Genomic DNA, 21192 nt, shown 5'->3' with positions numbered 1-21192 from the left:
ATGAGTCCAGTGGAACCAGCATTTCTAACAAAATAAGCTTCCCAGCTTCTGATTCCCTAGTGAAAGTAAAGCTGTACAGAGCTTACAGACAATCCACAGGCACTCAGGCAGAAGTGTTTTCCTGATGGGAATGAAAAATAGTTGACTTGTTCTGCCTGTGCACGTTTGTCAGAAAAGATGCAGATGTAAGAATTTGTAAAAATATAAGCACAAGCAGAGCTGTGGGTTGATCAGTTTTCTTTGACACCTTTGATAGAAGCACGGAAGGCCAGGCCTGTGGAGTCCGGTGCTGTGGTGGCTGAAAAACAGAAACTGGAAGAGACTTCTTCTCACAGAGAAGCAACTGCTTTGAAACCAGTACTGCTGTCTTATCAGGGTTAAACAGATGCCTTTTGAGCATGGAAGTTGGCCGCTCTGTAACTCCTTTACATTCTGTAACCCGTGCATTGCCTGGATTGTTTTGAGAGCGCTACTTGCCTAACCACAAAGCCATTCAGATCAAGAAATGAAGTAGATAGTTCAGGTGCTGGTGGAGAGATCATGCTGCCAAGAAAGGCTGCTTCTGCTTAGCAGCTATGATGTTAGCACAGCTGGAATCAAAGTTGTTTCTGCTGCTGATGGCTTAAGTTGGGCCTCTCCCCAAATACCCTTTGCTGTCTTGACTGATCTGTTTGCTGAGGATTTCCTCCCTCTGTTTTCTGCCCTTCATGTGTCTTTAAATGCTTTAAAAAAWTTTTTTTTGAGGAAAGGTACTTGGATTATTTAACATTTGTAAGTGAGTATTTACCTTGCTAGGGCTATTTCTAAATGCTGTGGTGGATGAACTGCTACAGCTTCTACTGGTGATGACCAGAGCCAGGGAGATGATGGTCACAGCTATGTGTGTTTCTGCCCAGTCCCTTGAAATCATTCCATATGCGCTAATTTGGGTATTTCTGGAGCTTTCTTAGGTCTATCTTACTCCAGCTGGAAATTGTGAGTTTTGCTCAGTAAGTGTGATTACTAGTTAACCTGTAATTCTGTCCATCTCCTCATTCTGCATCTTAGATTTATGTTGATACTTCATTTAATTCTTTATCTACTCTCTATCAGTCTATCATGACTAGCCAGAATGATTTTGACTAGAGGTGCAATTCTGAAGCTGATTTCCACCCCCAGGCTYCCCCACACACACACTTTTTTAACTTGGTAAACATCACTGTCTTCAGAAATAGCTTTGTATGTAGTATTTCACTAGATAAGTTCACTGTACTTGCAGAAATCCTTTAGCTTTCTTCGAGCTTTCTTAGTGGGCTGMTAAGTGTCTGTCTGTGGTTAAGTAACAAGGACACAGCGGAGGTAGTTAATTTATTTTGCTCCTGTTTTTTGTTTCATTTTGTGATGCAGCTGATGCCTGTCAGAATTATTAAATTGGTCTTCTATAAAATGTTGATATAACTGTGATTTAATAGATGAAAGCAGATCAGACTTGGTGGGACTTGGATGATGGTGCTTTTGGGTGTTTGTATGTGGTACCTAAACCAAGCATCAACCAGCCAATTAATAGCATGTTGATGAATTCTTGATTCCCTGCAATCTTRTGATAAGAGTTGGATCAGTTTACTGCATGTTTCACTTCAAGTATTGAAACATTTTCCAAAAGTAGCTGAGTGGTTTTAGCTGTGCAGGACAGGTGCAGAAAAGAGAGCATTAGCCATGACATAATGGCAGAAGCGGGAGTCCCTATGTTTAGACCTTGCTATAAACAGCAGTGTTCCGGTGTTAACTTCAGTGATGTTTTAAAGATGCTTGGTATAAACTTTATTATTTTCCAGTAGCAACTAGTAATTTGGGATATTTAATTTGATACCTAATTTGACACCTGGTTCTTTAGGTGGTTTAAGAGGTTTTGGAGGACAGATATTCAGAGCTTTCTGAAAATGGTTCCCATCTAAAAGATGTTACCCTGACTTTTAAGAAAACCAAAATTCTAAAAGGAAATCRTATTTAAGAATCAGTTAAAAACAGTTAATAGAGGGACTGTTAAAATTCCAAGCCTTTTTATAAGGACTTGAACAGCTGAAATATTTTGGATCGTAAGTTTCTCTTCCAGTCCTACTGTGCCATGTTTTTGTTTGTTTGTTTTGTTTTTTGTTCGTTTTTGTTTGAGACAAGATTTCAAGTAGTATTTAGTTGTACAGATTCGGGCAAGAAAACCTTGCTGAAAATTGTCTTGAAACAGATATTATGAAATATACTGTCCAGGGCAGAAATTTCTTCTTGTATCGACAGGATGTTATATCTTGAACATGAAACTTGGGATGGAGACAAGCAGAGATGTAGAGTTTCATCAGTTTCAGTTCTCTCCCTCTAAACTTCAGGGACCCTCGTGTAGCTTCAGTTATCTGAAGGCTGTAGTGAGACCATGGGGGTTCTTGCATCATTGATCCTAGGAAGCTGAGGCATATATGAAACAAAAGTCTGCCTCATGCTCTGTACAAGAAGTCTGAAGTAGATGTGGCAAAGTGGCTATAGCTTAAAAAAACAGGGGGCAAATATGTAGTACAGTTCTATAGAATTAAGTAAGATGTGAAAATTAGGCACTAAGTGGTCAGTTTAGGCTTAAAGAGAAGCCATGGGTTTTTGGTTTTTTGTTCTACTGTTCCTGTGGAAATATGAGAGTAATTATCTGTTGAGCTCAAAGTTAATATTTATACAGCAGGTTGATAGTGGAGATAGCTATTCAAACATTTTGCACTTCCCCCCCCCCCTCCTCAGGAACTGCCAAACTCAGGAAAAGGACATTTCCTCCTGGAAGGCGCTGCTCCCTTTTCTGCTTTTTTGACAGACAGCTTTGGGCGTCAGCACAACTACTTGCGAATTTCTTTGACCGAGAAATGCAACCTCAGGTGTAAGTGTCTGTTTCTTTCTTGCCCAGAGCTCTTATGCAGAAGCAGATAGAAGCATGTTGTGCAAAAAATCGAATTAAGGTCCTTCTTGTGTTGGCCCTGTGCTATGTTTCTTGCATTCTGGAAACAATGATAAAGATGCTTACAGACTGATTTTCAGCTAAACTGCCACTGGGATGGGGAAGCAGGAGCAAGAGGAAAGGTCTGCCAGAGACTGATGAGATGACAGGTCTCATGCCAGAATTGGTAGAGTTTGGATGATGGTGCTTGTGGATGTTTGTACGCCATTGCCTAAAATGTGTGATAAGCACAAGAGCTCACACTCTTTGTACAAGAGTGTGCATTTGCACAATTATGTCTGCAAAGTGTAGGGCTGGCAATGTTCCCTTGCTTGCCTGGTGAGTTTGATGTCTGTGTTTAAGATCAGATTAGATAGCAATAAGATTAACCTTTCCTCCCAAGTGTAACTTGCTCCACTGTAATTTTTAGATTCATCCAATTAGTACGGTTTTTCCTTGTGAAGGAAGCCAGCAAATTATTAGTAGATTGCTTGTTAATGTGRTGTATGATCTATCTGCATTTCAGCAAGGCTAAGTCATTGACACTCATTGAAGGCGGTTGCACTTGGTGCATTTTGACTATCAGTGTTAGATTAACTGTTGCTGATTTTCTTGCCATGTGTTTCTGGATTCTTTGTTTCAGGTCAGTACTGTATGCCAGAGGAAGGTGTTCAGCTGACCCCTAAATCAGAGCTGCTAACTGCTCAGGAGATAATCACCCTAGCCAGGCTGTTTGTGAAAGAGGGTGTAGAGAAGATCCGACTGACAGGAGGAGAGCCGCTCATCCGGCCGGATGTGGTTGATATTGTGGGTGAGTTGCAAACAAATAAACTATGTTTTAAAGTGACTATATATTGCTCCAAGAACAGTGCCTCTAACTCTCTACTGATACAGTCCAATAACCTGAAGAATAATTATATGTGAAATGACAGTACTTTCTCCTTAGCATTGTGAAATGTAAGATAGTTCTTTCTGGAAAACTCAGTTCTGCTCTCCTGCTTGGATGGAACTTCTGTTGCTTTGTACAGCAAGAGTTAAACTTAGCATTGTCTTTATTGTCAGCATCCAGTAGAATAGCTTGCAGTAACACAACCCTGAAGTGAAAAATCCAGGATTGAGGTGACCAAGTCCTCACTGGGGAGGAACAGGTGATACTCACCTGCAAGCTAGAGGACAAAAGAGGTATTTTTTCAATAACAGATACCACGTGCTCATCTAGGTGTAGTAATGAATCCAGAATCATGAATGCCATTGCTTTTACAACTAATGAAGACTATAACTTCAATGGGAAGTAAATTACTGGCTAATTCTTTGAACCCTATCTCCTTTAAATTGGCTTGTATTGATTGATTGTGCCAGTTTTGTCTTGAGCCAGCTGCTTTTTTTTCCTCCCCTGTCCAAGTCTTGTATGTTAGGGATGTTACAACAACTTGGTGTAGTGGCAATGCATTAGACAAGGCTATGTAGCCAAGAATTTACTAACTACCTATTGATATAATGGGCTTCACTGTGGAAAACAATTGATTTCTTTACTCCAGTTCTGTTTTGTTCAGGAATTAGAAGTTCTCTTCTAATGGAAACAGCAGAACAGTCTAGTACATAGAGCTAACTTGCTTATAGCTGGAAGAAGAATGGCTAGAGTGAGCTGTCTTGAGTTCTGCTTGGACCTTTGTTATGAGGAGTCCTGAACTGTACTAATTTCATATTTTTTTGAAGTCTGTAGAATACTATTCTGTAGGGTATTTTGCCAGTGCAGTATTTTCTTTCCTAGTTTATGTACCTAATTGCTAATTGCTTTTTATACCCAAATGCTATCTGTTGTGATGTTTAGAGTATAGGTTTAAGTAGCCAGTGCACTGTGAAATAAAATCTTACATTGCTGCAATTCTGAAGTAATTGTAGAAGGATGGAAGCTTGTTTTGTATGTTCTATTATAGCGATATAATTCTTAAAGGCTTGTTTATGTGGTTAAAGGAGAGAGATGGATGTTTTTGAACCACTGGACTTTCATTATTCTGCTTGTATTCTTTCTCGCAGCTGAACTTTGGCAGATTGAAAATAGCTGTTTTAATGGATGCCAAGAGAGTAGTCATCTTGGGATCAAGGCAATGAATGTTAAGATGATTGTCCTGTTAGGTTTTATTCATAAATATATGTGTGTGTGTGTGTATGTATATGTATGTATATAATAAAAAATGTAATGTCCTGTTGTGTATATATAGCTCATTGGGTCCTGAAGTTGTCTTAGCCTGTCTGTAATATACATATATATATATATATATATATATATATATATATATGGGATTTTTTTTTATATCTGTGTATCATTATGTATGACCTTCTTAGCACAAGGTCATTAAGAAACTAATCCAGAAGTGGGTATCTCAGACTCTAAAGATTTCTGCTTTGTAATAGTACTTCTGGAAAGAAAATGCTTATCTTGTAAACTGAGGTCATTGCAATGTACCGACAGCAACCAACAAAATTTGTTCCATCTTATACCTCAATGATGAGAGCCGTGCTTGTCCAGGAGGACCTTTCATGGCAATACATTCCTTACATGAGCTGCAACTTTAGGCTAAAAAGTGGTTGTATTCTGTGTACTTTCTGCTTCTTGGGCAACAATTGAAAAAGCAAAAACAGTGTTGATTCAGCAGCAGGAGAATTATGGGAATGGTGACTACTTCAACAAGCTAGTGTAAAAAATACTTGGCTGAAGTAGGAAGAAGCTGAGATGCATAGAAGTTCTGCTTGATTTCACTTTTAATGTGATTCTATTAATATATCTGTATTCACTATTTGCATTGAAATATGACCTGCAGTGGATTAAAAGGATACTGTTCTACTGTACTCTGAAAAGCCTGTTTGCAATTGCATAGCTGGAAGAAGTTGCTGTGCTTGGATCTTAGATTCTTGACAACAAAGATTTCAAGTTCTTCAGGGTTTCTGAAACAATCTGGAATAGAAAAGTTAATAGCACCTAGCTTACATGCTCATATTTCATAACTATGAGTGTTTGGTCTATTAATCCCTCATTTAGTGTCAACTTGCCCTTGTGGGACTACTTTGTTGAGTTTAATATCTGCATTCTCTTTGAAATATATTTCCATTGTTAAGATGTCATTTCCCTGGTCAGGTCTCAGTGACTTCAGCAAGCTTGCTGATAAGGTCAGTATACAGTGTTTTGGCATCTATGTATATTTGCAGGTTTTCATAACTCTGATTTAGATTTCTTTCTTTTGTGGGATGTAAGAGTTGCAAAATATTCTACACTATTATTTATACATTGCAATACATGAATTTGTTTCTTTTGGAGATTCATTGGAATCTGTTAGTATTTGCCCTAACTGAATGCCTCCATCCTAACACCAGTCTCATGGCTATTTTAAGGAGCATAGTGAACGCTGTTTGAAAATAGTTTAGCTAGCAAACAGTGTTAGGAGGTAGCATTTTTGAAAGACTGAAGGCACACTAGATTTGGCGGGGGGGGGGGAATGCTAGTAAATGTTTACTGTGGTCTTTGTTTGTTTAATATTATACAGGAGAATGTTTCTCATTAGTGCAACATCAGCTTTACAATTCCAGATCAAATAAGAACAAAATCCAGTAATAATACAGAGGTAATAGATCCAAATGATCAGTGACTATACTATTTAAGTTCTCATTAAAAATGGGCATTTAGATGTCAATTTACTTTTGATTCTGTATTACAATATTTTATGTGTGTATATATAAGCATGAAATAATTTTCTTTCTAGCCTCAAGCAGGAGTAATACAAGTGAGGAAACTATTGAAAGAGTATGTGAAGAAAGTCAGCAACTTTAGGGAGATGCTTTTGATCCTAAAGGAAAAGTAAATGTAAAAGTCTTTACCTGTTTGTTTGAGCCTGATTATTAATCTCTTCCTTTATGCTATTGAATTATAGCATGAGTTCTGTTTCCTTCAGTTTTATCAGTTGCCTTCATTTGTGCCCATTGTTGCTAAAGAAATGACAGAAGAGAAGCAAACAGACTCTATACAGGGCAAGGTGTGATACAAAATTATGAAATATTTTTAATCTCTGTTGAACTTAGAGGTCAATGAATCAAAAAAAAAAAAAAAAACCAAGAGACTACAAATGTTCTACTTAGCTTGTGCAAGTAAGGCAGCATGTACTAACCAGTTCTCCTTAACTTCTACTGTTTAGTATTAAGTCTCCATCTCTAATTTCTCATAGTTAGGTTCTGTCCCCATGTTAGTGGATTTCCAGTGCTTTGTTGTGTATCTTGTCTTGTTATCTGAGAAAGGGAAAACAACAATTAGAGCTGCTGTCTGCACTAATTGACCTAATTGGCTGGTGCTTTTTTAAATAAAGGTAGTGGTGTTCCTGTGCTTTTCCCCCAACTACTGTCTGCTCTGTGTATCCCTTGCTCTCAAAAAGACTAGGCTGCTACTGGTAGCTAGTGTTAAGATAGGAAGAGTTTATTCCTGGTTCATGGGGAGGGTTAGGGTTAGAGAAGTGAGGGAGAAGTGAGTGGAAGAATGCTAGAAAAATTCAGCTGTTAACAAAAGGAAAAGATTTTACTGTAGTCTCAGGTTTCACATATGTTTACAGGACTCTTAAGTCATGTTATGAATTGCTGCTGTTGTAAACTTTAGCATCTCCAGTGTGATCCTGTTTGTTGCATTCCTGAGTCCTTGGCTGAGCTTGGGGTGAATATTTTCAGAGCAGCTGGGAAAGGAGATGAAGCAGAAGCAAATCACTTATCAACTTGAAGGAACAGAGGTGAAATAGGGAGAGAAGACAGGACTATGAGATACTTGTTCTGTAACTCAAGCCATGTCAAGAATAAGGATTCTTAAGATATTTTTCAAATAATTAGGGTGCAGGCTATGAAGAAAGAGAGAAGGAAAAATAAGAGAGAATGATTGTACTATGGCTCTGCTTCTGTAAGTGGTTTGTGTGTGGGGGGGTGGTTCTTGTTTTTTTTAATTTTTTTTTAATTTTATTTTTTTTTATTTTTTTTTATTTTTCTATTTGTTGTAGTGATAACCAGAAGTTTGAAAGCCTGCCCTCTGGGAATCTAGTATGGTGGTGTGGTGAGGATTTCCGCATTTGGCTTTTGAGCAGGCAGCTGTTCTCTAAATTTTAACCTTACGATAGTAATGATTTCTTGCATGGTTTTCTTTTGTTAGCCATTTTGAATGTCTTGAATTAGCCCTCCTCATTCAGTTGGGATACTAATGTGGATGGTGGATAGATTTCAAATGCCAAGTGGAAGTGCTTTTGTCTCCTGCAAGTTATTGCTTCAGTTCTCTGTATGACTTGGAAATGTTGATCTTTTTCAGTCTACCTAGGAGTGTATGTGGTAGTTCTTTAAGTGGTTAAAATCAGTCCTGTTGGCATGTGCCTCTGAGTTAAAACTGATTTTTCTAAAGCACAGCAGGATTAATGTTGCTATATAAATACAGGTGGTTCAAGTGTCAGGTGCAGAAGTAATAGCTAGCTGCTTATTATTATTATTACAGAACATAGAATTCAGTTTGCCAAGCCAGATTAAGAAAAGAAGGGAAATCAAGCTATATAGAATCAGAGGCCCTCTTCCAACAGCAAAGTAGCCATTTACTCTAGTAAGTGGAGACTGAAATTAGTGTATATTTTCAGTGTTCATAACCACTTTTGCTTGCATTAAACTGTCTTCCATATCTCTTGAAATGCATTCATGCAAAAACATGACTACTACAGCTGGAAATAGGTTGGCACTCTGAAGTGTCCATGTTTTCCTCACATCTTGAATGACTTTTTTTCTTTTTTTCTTTTCCTAGGTCAACTGTACAAGCTAGAAGGGCTGAAAACCATTGCTGTCACAACCAATGGGATCAACTTAGCCAGGCTGCTGCCCCGGCTGAAGGAGGCAGGACTGAATGCCATCAACATTAGCCTGGATACTTTGGTTCCAGCTAAATTTGAATTCATTGTCCGGAGGAAAGGTACAGGCTCATGTTCCAAGGCAACTTTGTTAATACTTATAGTAATGTTGTGAGTTGTTTGGTATCTTTCATTTTCCTGCTCAATTATTATGGGAGAGAAATGAATAGCTATCCTTTTGAGGCTAGAAAAAGCAATCTATAGTAGCATGTTTGATAGGGGACTGTATGATCCTTAGGCAGGTAGAAACCGTTTAGTCAGAAGTGGTGGAACAAAGTCCGTGCCACTGTCTGTGGCACTGACTTACAGATTCTGGTAACTGACTAAGTTCTAGTTAGTCACGGAAATCAAGAGGACCTTCCAAATCTTGCAGAGGTCTCATGCTGCTGCTTTTTAATGCTGTTAAAGAACAGTATTCTGACTAAAACAGATGAGGACTTATATGCCATAAAAACTGAACATTTGTTGCCAACATCAGCAGTTTCTGGAAGTCATGGTAGGACACCAGCAATTATCTAACCTGTAATTAGCCATTTTCTCTATCTTCATTACTTTTTCAAAGGAAGAAACAAAAGCTATTCCTGAGCTCATTTGAGGAAGGGTGCTAATCTTGTAACTTCTCTGATTGAGCTAGTAATTTCAAGGTTTCAAAAATGCTTGGAGGTGCCTAATGTTACAGATTCTTATATAAATGAATCCTAAAGCTCAGCATGAAGTTCAACACAAATGTTTGTGACTTTTTCCAACTTAAAACTAATTTGATCTTGCATCGTTGTATTTTTGTCTAGTAATGAAAATTCTAGACAGCTTTGGCAGTCGGTGAACTGATTTAGACAAAACCTCCAGGTAGCCACTAGATGGTGCAATAATGTCAGCTAAATCTGTGGCAAAGTATTTAGAAATCTGGGATGCTGTGAGAAGTAATTTCAACATTTGAATCACTCTACTATCAAATCAAAGTTCTTCTGACAGGTACAGAAATMTGTTCTTATCTTTGTCTCTGGGAGTACTTCTTCAGGTTTCTAAGTCAGGGTGCAGAAATCTGTCCCTGTCAGAAATAAGTCTGGACTTGAGCATTACCCTTCTAGTTTAGGCTATTGCCTTAATGGGTTATGTTGTGGCACAGTTGGCTTTCAGAGTGGTATCTGAGAGTATCAGATCACAAGTAGGTGTTGACTGTGTGCTCTCCTTCTGTTTTCTGTGTCTGAAGAGTAGCTGGTTTGTGACATTCACTGGAAACAAGTTCCTGCTTGGCTACTGAAGGGAAAAACTTGATCTTGTAGCTTCCTGAATTATATGGCCACAGCTCTGCATATCTGATTGGAAGCTGTTAGGAATGTGCTGCTTATAAAATACATCTCACTAAAAGTTGTTGGAGAATTTATATAAAATGTTCTTTTACTTTCCTCTTCTCCTAAAGAAAAAAGGCCTTTAACCACAAAGAGGGAAAGTATTCGGCCAAATAACAAAGCATGAGGAAGAAAGTTCCAGTGACTCCTAGTATTTTTTTAAAGAGGAGAATTAAATCTCCAAATCTTTTTTTTTAATAGAGATCAGGTGAAAACAATAATATTTTTTTTTCTTAATGTAAAAACACTTTTTATTGTTTTTGAGGGTTTTTTATTTAATAGGAGATTTCCAAGTATGGAATGAGCAGAGAATAAAGTGCCCACCCTACTGTGCTACCATGTGTCGTGTGGCAGTTCCAGAGGCGACAAGATAGAGCTCTCTTAAGGTGAGAGGGATTCCAGGTATAGACTTCTATAGGCTGAAAACTTCTATGGAAGGCTAGGCTGACATCTGATTATGGAGCTAACCGGGAACTCAGGAACTTGGAATCAATTTTTCTGCTCCTCTGAGGACTAGTTCTAAGATTTTAGAAAAGTTGGGAGGGAATTTTATATCTTTAATGAAGATTACAGAAGGCTGCTTTTCTTCCCAAAAGTTTGAGGATAAGGCAAAGAGTGAGATAATCAGGTATTTCACAGAAACAAAGTTAGCCTCAAAATACAAAATGCAGTTATGAATTTTCATTTACTCTGTAACAAATTTTTATTTTAAGTAATTACCCTGCCCTCAATCTTTTAAGTGGAAACAAGCTCACAGTTGTTATCAAAATAGCTTGTCTTTTTTTGTGTGTGTGCAGAGATTTTTGAATAGTCATTCTAATCAGCACTTTCATGCTAGTGTGGCAGGAAATAACAGGCAGAACTGGGAATGACATTGATTTAGATCTATTGCAAGCTGTAATCTTCTCATACCACTGCAGCCAGCCAAGCCCAAGTATGTGAATATTCAAACATGCCTAGTTTTCAATCTGCTGCTTTTGTCTTTTTTTCCTGGCCTGTTGAGTCAGTGTCACCTTTCTGAAGTTGTACACAAGGTCTTCTGAGCTGCTGCTGAGCTTTCTGATCCCCTTTGTGGCTCTGGGATGTGCTTACAGCAGTGTATTATCTCTCTTCCCACATTCAGTCTGCAAATTCACTTAATTGGAATGAAAGCTACCACTGATGCCACAATACCTGCAAAGCAAGGAGTGATGAAGGAGCATGGTGACAAGTTACAACTTTAAGCAGTTGTTTGTAACAGTTATTTTACTGTTCACGCCTTGTTTTTCACCTTTGTTTTTTTTTGCAGCCAGACTAGCATTAGGACCTATTCATAAAACAACATCTTCTGCTTACCTCTGTCCCTCCTTGATAATACCTGCTCTTTACTGGCTAGAAGGCAGTTACATGAAAGCTTTTTGTTTCTTCTTTATTCTGATTTTGAGCATAACAATATTTTGTGCATGCTTAATATTGGGTTAACAAGCTATAGTTTGCTTGGAGTAAACACCTATAGATTAACAAAGGCATGATCCCTTTGCCAGAGAATTTGAGTTCCCAGTAGAGAGGAGACAGAAAAGACAGCAACAGACCTACACAGGAAAACAAACAGGAACAACAGGGAGAAAGTCAGCACAAACTTCTAGGACATGTTGCCTTTTTGTTAGTGTGTGTAAAGTACTTGTACCCTGAAACTATAGCTGTGGAAGTAGGAACTCAGTTTCATCCATTATTTGAGCTCTCATACCTGAGTTTAGAGTGAAGAAGAAGGGCACTTAGTGCTGTGTTTGTAAATGTCTCTTCTACCCCATCAGGTACTAGACTTAACAGCTGTGTATTTCCACTTACCAGAAATTTGTACCCAGTGATCAGTAGCTTTCTGTCTCAAACTTCCCACCATCACCTTGTTTCTGCTCCAGCCAGTGAGTGTAACAGGGAAGGAATAAAGTCAAACTTAAAACTGGTACCTCGATGAAAGGTCTTGGTTCTGTTGAAAGTTGAAAGAAGGCGTGGTTTGAATGAGAAAGGAAGTGAGTCTTTTTCCTTATTCTTTTTTTTCCTTTTTTTTTTTTTTTTTAAAGGCCCTTGGAATCATAACCTTGCCTGGCTGTGTGTGTTTTTTAATATTCCAAATTTAGGAGATGTGTATATGGGTGAAGGCATTTGCCTTAAATTAACTGTATCGCTGTGGGGGCAGTTGACATGTATAGCCAACACTTAAGTAGGATGAGGATGAATGGTTCATTCCTTGAAGTCATTGCAGTTTCTAATATATTTCATTTCTTTTCAAGGCTGAAAGAAGCAATTCAACTGAATTGCTTTCCTAAATGCTTTTCCTCTCATCTCCCATCTTATGCTCACCAAATCCCCATGTTTAAAGTAATGATGAAGATCCTGTAAAATGCTGCCTCTGCTGTGGGCTTGGGGAAGCCAACTAAATCTGTAGCTAGGGATAAACATGGAACTGAGGAACTTTTTTTTTTTTTTTTTCCCCGTAAGCCCTCCTCCTCAACTTCGCATTTTAAATTCACCTAGCATCATTTTAAATGTGTGATTTACAACAGTGAGATTCTGCAGTTTTAAGACACATGTGCTATTATTATCAAATAAACATTAAATTAATATTCTTTCTTCATTGCATCTGGAGGCAATTCACAGATGTTTGGCACTCCCTTTAAGAAGGACATAATGCAAGGCAAAGCTGAAGTAAGAGAAGTGGAGAGTCATATGTTAACAATAGGTGGATGCCTAAAGCTGCAGAAAAGCATCCCAAAGTTTTTGACTACCCAAATGCCAATTAAAAAGACAGATCTTAATAACTTGACCACAGTCACGTTGGAAACCTTTAGGAAAGGGGTAGAATTAAAGTTTAATTACTTACAGCTCTGTGGCATGTCTACTGAATCAGATTGTTTTTATTTCTTTATTTTTCTTGTCTAGTATTTAATGACCTCCTTTTGCATTCTGTTTTTAAACAAGAAAAATAAAATTTTATTCCCCTTATATTTTAGGCTTTCACAAGGTGATGGAAGGAATCCACAAAGCCGCAGAACTAGGATATCATCCTGTTAAGGTAAAGCCAGTTATTTTTTTACTCTAGAACTATTGTGTTTTACCATAACATGTGATGAAAAGATATAACTCACCCTCATGAGGAATTTATTATTTTTTTACCCTCTGTCAATAATTCTTAGTAAGACTTACGAAAAACTGTAGTCGATTGAAGGTCACATCAAGAGGTAATGAGGGGAAACTCATGTTATCTCCATGTGCAGCTGAGGGTATGGGTTCACACTGCAGCAAAGCTTATTGATTGCCGAGCTACAGGCATGGTCCTGTTCTCTGCTTGCCTGTTCCCACCCCCTCTATTGAGCCGCCACTTGTCTGACCCGTCTGTGAACTTGGCCAAGAGTTAATAGCCAGGAAACTACCCTGCAGAAAAACATTAATAATTTTCTCGTGGTTTATCTCCTTGAACCACTCACAGCAGAGTCTGAGTGTCAGTGCAAGGGAGAGGCCAAGGGAGTTATCCTTTGGAGGCGCAGGTAGATCAGCTTAGGTTTGAAACTTCACCCTAACTCAGCTGTTTGCAGTTCTGAGCTACAACTGTGGTTCCTTGCATTTTCTCCAGTGTTTTGGAAGATCAATTATGTGTAAGTGGTTTAGACTGTAGAATTATGGAAAACATTTGAAATGGAAGTAGGTTATAGACTTTCCTGAAAAATCTCAAGAACTGATGCACTCTGCTTAGGATATTCAAGTCTGCCTTCCTAACAGGGAGTGTTTTAACAAATTCATGTCTGTCTCTTGTTCCTCAGATAAAGCAGAGAAGACCCAAGTCTCAAATGTAAATACATCTTATAAGAAAAGTGCAGAAAACTCAGTTTTAACTTGGTTTTGGAGGCAGACATAGCTAGTCATGCTTCAGCTTGTGACTGTGGAGTGCTGTATCAACATTTCCTGGTTTAGAGCATTTGCCTGTGATCTGCCAGAGTAGATCACRTTGCAGAAGGTATCCTGCCTGTACATTTACAGAAGCATTAAAATGTAGCACTGGGGAGTAGAGTTGTCATTTTAGGCAGTAAAACTGCCATATCTTAGATGAGTAAGATTAATGCCTTTGTTACCTTGCTTTTGTTTAGCAAGGCTAAAATTCGGCTAGGCTGGATGCAAAAACTGAAAGGTGTGGGTGACACAAATGATCATCTGCACCATTTAGACCTGCCTTCAGAACTTCTCTAATCATCTTTTATTTCAAAATAAAATGTTTTTTCCTACCTACCTTGCCTTACCTGAGGACTATGAAACCCTGTGCAGGAGGTAAGAAAGTCATACTCTGCTCACTAATTTCAGGCGACTGCTTTTCCTTCAGGTAAATTGTGTGGTAATGCGAGGCTTCAATGAGGATGAACTGCTAGGCTTTGTGGATTTCACGAAGGATCTGCCCCTTGATGTGAGGTTCATAGAGTACATGCCTTTTGATGGTAAGCAGTCCTGTTTTGAAATTCTTCATGGAGTTTGGGGTGCCTTGGATATGGGTAAATTATCTGGTGGTTGTATCTTTCATTCTTCGGGCTTCTTTCTTGAAGCTTTGATGATCTCCTGAGGGATTACCTCAGATTTTATGTTAAATGTTTTGTTTTGTTTTTTGCAATTCATCTGTCTTCCCTGTATATGTTGGAGAAGGATGAGTTAGGATTAGTTGGTTTGGGGACACCTGTAGGGACAACTGAGACTGTGGAGAATTGAAAGCTCATCGATAAAATAAAAACCACAGTCTGAAGTTATGCTAATTTTGTTAATTCTAGGCAATAAATGGAACTTTAAGAAGATGGTGAGCTACAAAGAAATGCTTGATACAATTAAACAGCGATGGCCTGAGTTGGAAAAATTGCCCTGTGAAGCCTCCAGCACAGCCAAGGTGAGGGTAGACAAAGAACTTGTGAAATGTGCCCCAATTCTTCCCCTTCCCACTGCCCAAAATCCTCCAAGTATGCCATGTTCTGCATTTTATATTTGACAAGCAGTATTTTTTTTGTTTTATTGAAAAAAAAAAAAATCAGAGTAATTCCAGGATTTTGGTCAAGCTGCCTACATGTGGTTTGACTTATTAAACCTTAGTCATAATTTTTACCTCTTGAAGCACTACGTGTTTACTGGATGCATTTGTCATAAAAAGAATAGAAAGGCTTTTGAAACTTTTTGACAGTTTGTGTCTATGCATTTATGACTGATGCAGATGAACAAGCCTGATGAAACAGTTGTTCAGTGAACTAACAATATAAAAGTGTATTAGAACAAACTTTCTTCTCTAGTAGTCTGGTTAAAGATTAGGTAAAGCAAAAGCAAATAACCTGGCTTTTTTCTGGAGAGATTGGCAAATTGAGAGGGAGTGTTGTGGGTTTTGTGTAATGTAACAGCAACCTATTGTAAATTGAATGGAACTGAGTAGCTATGTTTTATTTAGGCTAAGCAGCAGATGCATCAAAACTTAAACTTTCACATACTCACATCTTTCTCTTGATCTACCCCAGGTCTAGAAAAGGCAGGCCTTGGGTGTTGTGACTAATCCTTAGGAAGAAGCCTAAGTTATCTTCTTCAGACCAGATTTGATAGAAGTCTGAAATAGGTTGAGCTTTTAAAACAAAGAGACTGTCCTACTGTCTCATTTTTTTTCTCCTCTGTGCTTCTATAGAGTTWTAAGGTGCCACATTTTCAAGGACAAATCAGTTTTATCACCTCAATGTCAGAGCACTTCTGTGGATCCTGCAACMGGCTGAGGATAACAGCAGATGGAAACCTAAAGGTTAGTAGTGAAACGTGAATCTTTTTGCTTTCTCACTGCTAAAGTAGAATTGAACCTCTTCCCTCAAAAGTAGCTCTGATGTAAGGGTAGCATGGAAAGATGCATAAATATGCTGAAGTGAGCTGGTAATAATTATCTTTTGGTTTCTTGCTGCACAAATTCTTGTTCAGGTTTGTAGGTTTGTTATTTGCTAGGCTGCTAGGGATATACTGCATCACTTTCTTTTGGTTTCTTTATTTTGTTAACATAGTTAACTTGAATTGTAGAATGTTGGTTGCAGGACCAGTAAAATAAACATTTATTTTAATTTTTCATTCAAAATCATCTTAAACATGTGATAAGCAGATGATTTCCCATAAAAGAGATCCAAGCAGCTGTGAGGGCTTGGCTTTTGTGTTCCACAAGGATCCTGTCCTGTTCCACCAAACATTTTCCTACACCCTTCTTCAAGGGCAGCCTGTACATTTGCTTGACGGCTGTAGAAGGGGGAGGGAGAACTGTTTCCTGCCACGTTGAAACTGGCAGTTTCTGGAGGCAAAATTAAAGTTTTCAATTAAGAATTGGCACTTATATGTTGTCACCTGATATTGACAACAGCTGTGCTGCTGTCTAATGTCAGATGACCCAGGCAGCCTGAAGGCCCAATGGGCTTAGGTTACATAAACTTCCCAAACTGCACGTGTATGTATATGGAGAAAGAAATAAAGAAAAAAAAATCTTTCATAAACATTTTTTTCAATAGGCTAGACCTCTCCAAAACTATTTACATTTTTAAAAGGTGATATACAGTAATAACAGAGCTGGACCTTAACTGTATAACACTGAACAATAGAGCCCTAAAAGTAGAGTTAGAAGGATGGAGAAGGTAGATCAGGAGGAATGAAATGATGAAGTCTGCAAAGAGAATAGCAAAAGGAGATCAGCTACCCTATAAACTGAAGCCAAACTATGAGGGTTGACTGTCAAAGAATTGTTCTTTGCGTAGTATTGCATTCAGAGGGACGCTTGCCAAAGTGGAATCTTTAGATTAGAGGAGGGAAAACAAGTAAAGTCTGGTGTACTTCACTTCTTAATTTGGTTGGTTTATGTTAGTAGATTTTTCCTTTTGAGGAATCAGGCTTATTCAGGCAAGCATGACTCTGAAAGGTAGCCATGCTGTTCTGTATGGTAGTGTTGTAGCTTCCTGTCACATTTYTGCTGTTTGTTTTTAACTTATTAGCTCGTTCCAAACAAATCTAATGGAAGGGTTTAGATATCTTGGAGGTGATAACTTGCATGTATGAAGTGAACACTTTTCTGTTCCATTTTTATCTTAAAATAATTGAGTTGTCTCTGAGGARCTCAAAAAGCTAATAATAGACTACCCAACCCCCCCAGAAAAATCTCTTTAAGCAACAGGTAAGTGATGTTAAAGGAGCAGTAATTTTTAATTTCCTTGTTAGATAGCCCTTTTTTTCTTTTTGCCTTCCACTTCTTAAAGGGTATAATCTGTTGGTTTGAGACCATTATTGAACAAAAGGGGTTTCCTACAAGCTACAGAAGACATATCAGTATTGCTCTGCTTCAAAGCAATCACTCKAAATAAAAACTGAATCCTTGAAGTAAGTTAGTTTTTTGCATTGGGATCTGTGCATGCATGTATTCAAGAACTGCTCAGCATCTGAAAACTTAATCCAGGAAAGGATATGGTTACTGGTTTCAATAGTAAGGTGTCCCTGATATATTCATGGTTTCTTGCTGCAACATCAGATTAGTGCAAGGGAACAGTAGTTTACCAGTAGTGGAGTATCCTGCTGACTTGCTGCGTAAACCTCCTAATTTCCCCGTGTTTATCCTTTTGAAATTGAATTACATATATGGTAGCCTAGTAAACCACCTATCCCTTTTTTCTCCAGTGGCCCATTACCTTCAGTGTTACTAGTGTTGAAGCAAATGTGTGYTTTTGAGTTCAGCATATGCTGTTCTTAGCCACAAATAATCACCTGAATATGCTCTCCCTTAAAGCTGTCTTTGGAGAGCTGGGTCGCTGCCTTTGTTACCAGTGAGGACACTAGCGTTATGACAGCGTCATATTGTCACCTTCAGAGACTGATGAAGCTGTTGGTGTCTATGCAGTCGTGAGAGGATGTTGCACATTTAGCTGAACGGGAACTTGCTGCTTTACAGAAACAACAGTTCTAATCATTGACCCAAACCTTGTGCATTACAGAAGGATTGTTTCTTCTATTATCTTTCTCATTTCTCCTCTTTTATTTCCTCTGGGTTGGCTGCAGGTGTGCCTTTTTGGAAATTCAGAAGTGTCCTTGAGAGATCACTTACGGTCAGGTGCCTCAGAGGAAGAGTTGGTTCAAATTATCGGAGCAGCAGTGGGCAGAAAAAAGAAACAGCATGCTGGTATGTTTGTTATACCTTAGAAAGAAAGGCAGTAACTAGGACAAACAATGCCCCTCTCCTGCAGCGAAGAAGAAGGTTCTTGAATGAAGCTGCATTCACTGAGGAAAGAATTTTCTCATCTGATGGAAGACTGTATTATCTAGTAGAAAGTTGGTAACGGATCAGTCATACAGTTACTACAAAGTCTGAATGCCAGTTTTGAGCTTAACTTCCACATGAGCTGGAATCCAGACCATCTAGCAGTCTTTCAGATTTTTTTGACTTCTTGTCTTCAAAGAGGTGCAAATACCACTTCTTGTKATCACAGCAGCAAAGCCGTAAAGCTAGACAGAAATTGATAGAGTTGCACTGGGTCTTGTTTTTCTTGAAATGAGTTTGCTGTAAAATAAGAACCAGAACTAAATTGAGCTCTCAGTCCAACTACTGCGTTATCATGTTTCTAGAAGTAACAGGGTAATCACACAAGGTCTGTGATGATGCAGTTACATCCTCAAGCTAGATCAGTCTTAATTTATATAGCAATAAAGTGTATTTCAGTCACATCTGCACATAACCACCTTTTGGTAATCTGGCTGCAGCTGGGAATGCTGACCTCTTATACATGAACTGGCTCCATGAGCAGGGGATAGTCCATTTTACACCAAAAATATGCTTTGACTCTTCTGTTCTCTTACAGATTCTGCCAGATTACTAACAGTTGATTTTGCCCTTTTTTTGGTTATGCATAAAACAGGTTTAATGAAACTTATCAGTCTGTATCAAGACTCATTTTCAAAGCACATTGCTCTGACTCAGATGAAACGATGTTTTTTAAATCTAAGAATTGAGTTGGAGGTTTGGTAGGGCTTCTGGGTGGTGATTAGCGTTATTTTTTTTCTTCTAAACCGTTCATTTTTCTTTTAGTGTTTTTTTGTTTGTTTGTTTTTGTTCTATGATTTGGAAGGGTGGAGAGGGAAAGTGTTTCCCCCTCTAGTAAATGCTGTTGATGGCAAAATGGTTTTACCTGACTTTTTTTTTTTCTTCTTCCAACTTGTTAATCCCAATATTGTCCTTGGGACCTTTTGTGGTTGGACTACTTTGAACTGGAACACTATTAACAGCTTATCGATAGAATTAATACAGTTAAATGCTATTGTTAAGAAGTAAGATAGTCCCAAGTTATTTGAATACTGTAATAGGTAGGTTGTAATTCAAATTATGGAAAGCTTTCTGGGAAAAGGCTTTACAGGGTGATAGTTCCATAGCAGCTGGATACTTGCAGACTATGGTGGCTATATTTTGAAATRTTATCATGCTAGATTTTTCCCTTTCCCACCCTGTTCCACTGGTTTTTCTTGAGTTTTGATTTTTCCTAATGTGAAGGTTGCACTGTAAAGAGCAGAAAACTAAGCATGTAAACCAGAAGCATGACTTAAAATCTAAAAAGCTAGGATTTTTAAATATTCCTTATTTTATTTCTAGGAATGTTTAACATTTCCCAGATGAAAAATCGGCCAATGATCCTGATTGGTGGGTGACAAATCAGTACGTAATAAATATAACATGATTTTGTTTGGTTTATGTCTTTGGGGAAGCAGAGTGGGTTGGGCTTTTAGTTCTGACTTGTTTATGGTTCTGGTTTTGGTTTGGTAGAGAAACAGGTTATGGTTAAAATTATGCTGAAATGGAAAAGGAGGAAACACTTATAGCCCCTGCCAAGCCTTATCACAGCTTCCCATGGACTGCACTTCCTGGTTTTTGGTTTTTTTCTACTTTTGAGAAGTACATTAAATTTTTCAAAGGAATCACTAACTTTCTTGTTTCTTTCTTTGGACTTTAGATCTGTAGGATAATTAACAGAAGTTTGGGGTGATTTTTTTTTATAAACTAGAACTGGGCTGTAATATTGACGAGCATAGAGGATGCAGGACTTCCTTTTATTCCTTGGTGAAGAAATTCAGCTTTGATTCTTGCGTATGCTTTATGCTGTATAAGACCCATAATCTGATGGAAATTCAAGCTTTTTCACCTTCTTGCTTCTGTAGAATCTGGAACATGGAGATTCATTCTTTTGAAATGTCCTCTTAATGCTGTATAACAATTAAAAGTGTAGTATCTGACTAGCCCTACGGGCATTAGCCTTTCTCCTTGTTGGGCCTATTGAAGATGTTTCAGACTCCACCTTCTTCTTTGAAGCTCCGTCTGTGAGTGATGTGGCACTGTTGAGGTTCTGTTGTGGATTTTTCTCACGTATCTTCAGTGTGTTGTTTACTTCTATAGATTTCCCTATTTTGTAGTATAGTTGTCTTCCTAAATACTTCTCTCTTAAAGAAGACTGAAGAAATGCTTGTAAAACCAYTGTGAGATCTTTAGTTGTAAGTAGTGCTACTGTTTGTTAATGTCAAAAAATAGCATCAAGGATAAAAGAGATTAACATTATATTTCAAACACAAACTCTCATCCTACCACTGAAACTCAGGAGTACGTTGGTCACTGTGCAGCTTAAAACACAGCTTTTAAAACAGGTACTCAAAAGGTAACTAACTAATTTGCAGGTCTCTCCTGCAGATGATACAACAATTGCTATTTTTAAACCACAAACATAGTGCTTTTCTGTTTTCTTTATTGGAAAATAGATTCTTCAGAGGACTCTTAACATAGTTGCTGTTTTTACTAGGAATATCTTTCACTTGATGTTCCTCTTTTGAAAGTCTGTCTTTTTCCATGCTAGGATTAAAAGTGAATGGCTTCAATGGCCCAAGCTCATCTAGCTCAGTTTGCTTTTGTTTTTTGTTTGACTGCTGCTGCATTGTGTTCCAGGAAAAGAGG

General features: G+C 38.1%; 1 protein-coding gene across 3 annotated transcripts in view; it reads left to right on the top strand.

The window, feature by feature from the left end:
* The window catches only part of MOCS1 (molybdenum cofactor synthesis 1), a 33401-nt gene that overhangs the window by 5690 nt on the left and 6519 nt on the right, over positions 1-21192 (top strand). The window contains exons 2-10 of one of the 3 annotated variants that reach the window (XM_085320704.1): positions 2758-2890; positions 3591-3758; positions 8754-8918; positions 13196-13257; positions 14557-14668; positions 14993-15105; positions 15880-15990; positions 18264-18384; positions 19846-19893. In XM_085320704.1, coding sequence (XP_085176830.1) covers positions 2758-2890; positions 3591-3758; positions 8754-8918; positions 13196-13257; positions 14557-14668; positions 14993-15105; positions 15880-15990; positions 18264-18384; positions 19846-19893 — 1033 coding nt within the window. The remainder of the gene's footprint in view (positions 1-2757; positions 2891-3590; positions 3759-8753; positions 8919-13195; positions 13258-14556; positions 14669-14992; positions 15106-15879; positions 15991-18263; positions 18385-19845; positions 19894-21192) is intronic. The other 2 variants (XM_085320714.1, XM_085320723.1) reach the window with 2 other exon arrangements.

Source organism: Rhea americana, unplaced genomic scaffold (genome assembly GCF_003343005.1).
Source record: "Rhea americana isolate MKP2758 unplaced genomic scaffold, rheAme1 scaffold_119, whole genome shotgun sequence".
Taxonomy (NCBI): Eukaryota; Metazoa; Chordata; class Aves; order Rheiformes; family Rheidae; genus Rhea; species Rhea americana.
Note: the sequence above shows the minus strand (reverse complement) of the source record. Positions and strands in the feature narration are given on the sequence as shown.